Source organism: Fukomys damarensis, unplaced genomic scaffold (genome assembly GCF_012274545.1).
Source record: "Fukomys damarensis isolate Sample0158 unplaced genomic scaffold, DMR_v1.0_HiC HiC_scaffold_19, whole genome shotgun sequence".
Classification (NCBI taxonomy): Eukaryota; Metazoa; Chordata; class Mammalia; order Rodentia; family Bathyergidae; genus Fukomys; species Fukomys damarensis.
This window is the reverse complement of record NW_022900931.1, coordinates 25906139-25911544: the sequence shown is the minus strand read 5'-3', so window position 1 is coordinate 25911544 and position 5406 is coordinate 25906139. Positions and strand designations below refer to the sequence as shown.

General features: G+C 54.0%; 1 protein-coding gene across 2 annotated transcripts in view; it reads left to right on the top strand.

Annotated features, from left to right (window-relative positions):
* Positions 1 to 5398, top strand: part of Cops7a (COP9 signalosome subunit 7A) — a 5979-nt gene extending 581 nt beyond the window's left edge. For both annotated transcript variants that reach the window (XM_010611654.3, XM_010611655.3), the window contains exons 2-8: positions 26 to 240; positions 2045 to 2120; positions 2563 to 2651; positions 3439 to 3641; positions 4122 to 4227; positions 4338 to 4489; positions 4646 to 5398. In XM_010611654.3, the coding sequence (XP_010609956.1) occupies positions 79 to 240; positions 2045 to 2120; positions 2563 to 2651; positions 3439 to 3641; positions 4122 to 4227; positions 4338 to 4489; positions 4646 to 4685 (828 nt within the window). In that variant the 5' untranslated portion in view covers positions 26 to 78 and the 3' untranslated portion in view covers positions 4686 to 5398. The remainder of the gene's footprint in view (positions 1 to 25; positions 241 to 2044; positions 2121 to 2562; positions 2652 to 3438; positions 3642 to 4121; positions 4228 to 4337; positions 4490 to 4645) is intronic.
* The last annotated feature ends 8 nt before the right edge of the window (positions 5399 to 5406 follow it).

The window sequence follows — 5406 nt, the reverse complement described above, 5'->3', positions numbered from 1 at the left end:
TAGTTTCATATCCTTTTTCTTGCAGCTCCAGTCAGCCTGAGACCAGGTCCCCCCACCCCACCCCGTCTCCGCGTAGCCATGAGTGCGGAGGTGAAGGTGTCAGGGCAGAACCAGGAGCAGTTTCTGCTCCTGGCCAAGTCGGCCAAGGGGGCGGCGCTGGCCACCCTCATCCACCAGGTGCTGGAGGCCCCTGGCGTCTACGTGTTTGGGGAACTGCTGGATATGCCCAATGTTAGAGAGGTGGGTGCTGTCCCGGGGAGCCCGCGGGGAAGCGCTGGGCAAAAGTTTCTGTTTGAGAATGGGTAGGGTGGACTCATTTTGCAAATAAGTAGCGGTTCAGTTGCACAAAGGCTGTTATCATGATTAACTACTAAGTTGCAAATGTAAGCCAGCAAGTGAAACCTAATACTTTTGGGTAAGTAAAAGCCTTCTTCAGAATGGGCTACCAAAGTTCTAGCCTGTCTCCACCAGGGTAACATCTAATAATTGGGACACCTTTATTTTAGGGTCTTTGTTTTCTCTTAAAAATGGAGGTGAAAAACATCTTTGAAAAAGGAGATGACTGGGTGTGTAGCTCAGTGACAGTGCTTGTGTAACGTGTGAAGCCCTGGGTCTGAACCACAGCACCACCAAAAACTTAAAAAGATGGTACTGACCCCACCATTATTGTGGGAGTTAGATAGCTCATGGGACAGGGTCGAGCCTGGTACACATGGAAGGAATGAACGTGTTAAATTCGCATCGCTGTTCTTTGGGTAGCGTATAACCATTGAGGTAGGAAGTGTAAGGGAGAAGTTATCCTTTCCCAAAGACACATGGCAAGCTACTAAGCATGGCAGAGAGAGCAGTTCACACAGATGTGACAAGTGAAGGTGTAAAGCAGGTGGGTCACTGAGATCTATGGCATCAGCCCCTATCCTGAAATACCATGACAGTGGTACATGGGTAAACTGTGAGCCAAAGTTCTGAAAGCCTGTGGTTGAATCAGTGGATGTAGCCCTTTTGGGTCTTTTTGGTACGGACAAGACTGGCCCTGGTACCAAGGATTCAAACTCAGGACCTTGCACTTGCCCAGGCAGGTACAGTGCTGCTGAGTTACATCCCGGGTCGTAGACTGTGGTCATCTTAACCCTGCTTTTTTCTGCAGTGGAACTTAAAAAAAAAATTAACAAAAGTGAAGAAAAAGAAGCACTTCCTCTGGTTTAAGCTCGATCCTCTTGCCTCAGCCTGCCAAGTAGCTAGGATTACAGCCACATGCCACTACGCCTGGTTAAAAAAGCACTTCCTAATGAGTGCTTGTTTAGTAATCTGCCGCTGGTCTGGTGGGACATACATTTCTCTAGCTTACATTCCATTTGGAGAAGTAGTCAGAGTGGGTGTCACATCTTGAAGTCATTTATTTAACAAGTATCTGTGGAGAGAACAACTACATGTGTAGCTGCTAGGTTCTAGAGGGATGCCAGAGACTAATCTCCTGAAGGAAAAGATACTCGGGTAAGAACTTCTATAGAAAGTAAGAGAGGGCCAGGGATTTAGCTCAGTGCCACTGTGCCAGCCTCACAATTGCAAGGTCCTGAGTTCTATCCCTGGTACCAGGAAACAAGAAAAAGAAAGTGCAGGCTAGAATGAGTGAGCCCTGTTAGGAGGAGAGGAAATACGGATTAGCTGCCCTAAGGGAACAGTGCCTCTGGGCAAGGTGGGCCTGTGGTGGAGGCTGTAACTGGGTGTGAGTCCACGGCCAAGGTGGCCAAGGTGGCCAAGGTGCAGCCAGTCGTCTGGTGAAGCGGGGCAGTACAGATTCTGACTGAGCAGTCATGCAGTTTGCAGCGTGCAGCTGTGTGTCCAGCAGATTCTGAGCAATGTCCCCGCCCTAATTCGGATGTGTAGGAGTTGGATGGTGGATGGAGGGAGGGCTTGGAGGTGGCCGTGCACCCTTCTTAGGGGAGCATGACCAGATGAGAGAGCCAGGAGAGGTGACATGGGCTGGGAGGGGGGCCAGGGCGTCCTGCCTGTCACTTCTCTTCCCTCCTGCCCTGTCGCGCAGCTGGCGGAGAGCGACTTTGCTTCCACCTTCCGGCTGCTCACTGTCTTCGCTTATGGAACATATGCCGACTACTTAGGTAACTGGCAGGCTGAACTTTGGAGCAACAGAGGTGGGAGAAGGGTGGATTCAAGGGGGATTTAGGACAAGGGCTGAGGCTGTAGCCCAGTGAGGAGGCCCTTGGTTCGATTCCCAGTACCACCGTCCTGTGCCTCTGTTTCTGAGGTGGGATACTTTTACTTACTTTGCCTTAGAACCAGGCATGTTCAGGCCAGGACTAGGAGAGGGGCCTGTGTGCCTGGGCAAGGGAACCAGGGAAGCCCCTCCTAAGTTGGATGGGTAGAAGTTGGATGGTGGATTCCCAGTATCACACACAAAAAAGTTCTTTTGATGCCCCACTCATACTCCAGGGGTTTAGGGTCAGGACCTACCGTGATGTGGAGCAGACAAGCAGGGGAAGGAAGCTGGGGTTTCCCGCAAAACTGAAAGTAGTACTCCCTAATTCTGTCCTTTTTCCTCAGCTGAAGCCAGAAATCTTCCCCCACTCACAGAGGCGCAGAAGAACAAGCTTCGACACCTCTCTGTCATCACCCTAGCCGCCAAAGTCAAGGTGAGTGACAGTTACCCCCATGCAAAGCCTGAGAGGCCAAGCGCACCCTTCTGTGCATCCAGGGAGTCAGTACCAGCCAGGCTGCCTCTCTGTGCCTCCCTTCTGCTCTCAGCTCTGTTCCTGTAGCCTTTCACTCTGAATATTCTTGGTTTCCTATTTTGTTTCCACTTAAGATATAAGTAAACATCTTTGTGTTTTTTATCAAAATGGCAACTGGGATGCTGAGCATGGGCTGCTGCACCCCGCCCACCCCCTGCAGTGTGGACAGGTCCCTGCCAGCACAGTCTGGAGCTGGGCAGCTTCCCTCCTTTGTTCCAGTTAGAAGTGTAGAGCCCAGAAGCATGTCTGTATTCCTGTGTTTTGTTAACACCTTCCCTGGACTCCCACTTTACCCCCAGTTGGACAGGGTACTGGCTGTTGCATTATCATTCACAGTTTTCCTGAAATCAGCCGTTTTCTGTTTGGGGAAGGAGGCGGGGTGTAGATGACAAGCGAGCACTATACCTCCAGATCCTGCTGCGTTGGGCTGATCGCAGCCAGGGGGTGTGGGTTAGTGGGGGCGTAAGGCTGGTGGGGAGAATCAGCCTGTGTTTTATTAAAGACCGTCCTGTGCCTCTGTTTCTGAGGTGGGATACTTTTACTTACTTTGCCTTAGAACCAGGCATGTTCAGGACAGGACTAGGAGAGGGGGCTGTGCGCCTGGGCAAGGGAACCGGAAGGGAGGGCAATTTAGGGAAGCCCCTCCTGCTGCCAAATCCTCCAAAGCCTGACCTGCCCCTCACCCCAGTGCATCCCTTACGCGGTGCTGCTGGAAGCCCTGGCCCTGCGCAACGTGCGGCAGCTGGAAGACCTTGTGATTGAGGCCGTGTATGCCGATGTGCTTCGCGGCTCCCTGGACCAGCGCAATCAGCGGCTGGAGGTGGACTACAGCATCGGGAGGGACATCCAGCGCCAGGACCTGAGCGCCATTGCGCGCACCCTGCAAGAGTGGTGAGGCTGCATCCGGAACTGGTGGCAGTTCTCCTGCCACAGCCTCCCAAGTGCTGGGTTATAGGCATGCACCACCATGCTCAGCTTTATAAGGGATCTTAACTGGGAGGCACAGGCTGGATTCAGTCCCTCAGTTTGTAGCACCAGTGTCTGTAAGCTACATGCCTCTTCCTGTTCTCTTTCTTTTTGTGTCCCTGCCTGACTTTATGTTCCTTTCTTTTTTGGCAGTGCTGGGATTAAGCTGAGGGCCTTGTGCAAGCCAGGCGGGCTCTGCTGCTGAGCCACAGCCCTCAGGCTCTGCAGACCTAACTCACCATTTGTGTTTTGTTTCCACTTCCTGTTCCTCGCTTCCCCTTAGGGCCCCCTCACCCGGCAGCCCTGTGAGGGTGCCACCTAGTGAGGGTGCCACCTAGATGGGGCTCGCCTGTGCATGGTGCCTCACAGGTCTGAACCCCGGCTGACCACTCCACGTTGCTGCAGGTGTGTGGGCTGTGAAGTTGTGCTGTCGGGCATTGAGGAGCAGGTGAGCCGCGCCAACCAGCACAGGGAGCAGCAGCTGGGCCTGAAGCAGCAGATTGAGAGTGAGGTGAGCCCAAGCTGGTGCCCGTCCTGGCGGAGGGTTTGGGACGCAGCGGTTGGACTGACAGAGCTACCCAGAACCTCTCTGCTCACCCCCTGGGCCCTTCCTCCTGGCAGGTCGCTAACCTTAAAAAAACCATTAAAGTCACCACGGCAGCAGCAGCCGCAGCCACATCTCAGGACCCAGAGCAACACCTGAGCGAGCTGAGGGAACCCGCTCCCGGCGCCAACCAGCGCCAGCCCAGCAAGAAAGCCTCCAAGGGCAAGGGGTGAGCTTCGGGCTCCTGCTGCCCTGCAGCACCCTGGGGCTCTGCTCTCTGGTCCTTTGCGTGGTGCAGCATGGTCGGGGCCTTAGGGCTGGGGAGCCCCTGCATCTTCTCTCTCTCTCTCTGTCTCTCTCTCTCTCTCTCTCTCCCCCATGCCAGGCTCCGAGGGAGCGCCAAGATCTGGTCCAAGTCGAACTGAAGGGACTGTCGCTTCTTCCCAGGGGATGCGGGGTCCCAGCCGCCCACCTCCTCGGGTGTCCTCGGCCCCTTCCTGGGCCCCGGCCAGCTGACCCTAGTTCATGACCTTCCGCCTCCTTCGCCCGCTGGCGTAGGTCTCAGCTCACTAGGGAGGCAGCCAGTACAGGTCGTGTTTTTGTTGGTACTTGTTGTTTCATGTGATTTTCTTCTGTGTCCCCCCGCCCTGTCTCCCTGCCATGCTCTTATGTCTAAGAGCTCAGCCTCTGTCCCTCTCCATGACTTCGTCATTTGGTGGGTGTGGTCCTCATGGGGTTGCTGTGTCTCCAGCATAACCCACAGGGCTTCTTCTGCCCCCATCCCTGCATGACTGACCCCCAGCTCCTGCTCTCTATCCACACCTCTGGGGCAGCGCCTCTATCCCACCCTGAGGATTCTGGGAGCCAGTCTGCCTTTTGAGGGTCACTGGGCACTTTGATCCCAGAATCATCACACTACAGTTGTTTCCTGTCTCTTTCCCGTGAGTCCTGGGAACACCGCTGCCTCCCGGAGCCCAGAGCCTGAGAAGGACAGCTGTTTCTTAGGGGCTGACAGATGGTTTTGGGTCTGACCATCCTAGGAAGCTGGATGATGATCCTGGAAGGGTGTAACCCTTTCTGCATTTGCTGGAAAGGGGAAGGGAATGTAGATTGTATTTAAAAAAAAAAAAAAAAAAAAAAAAAAAA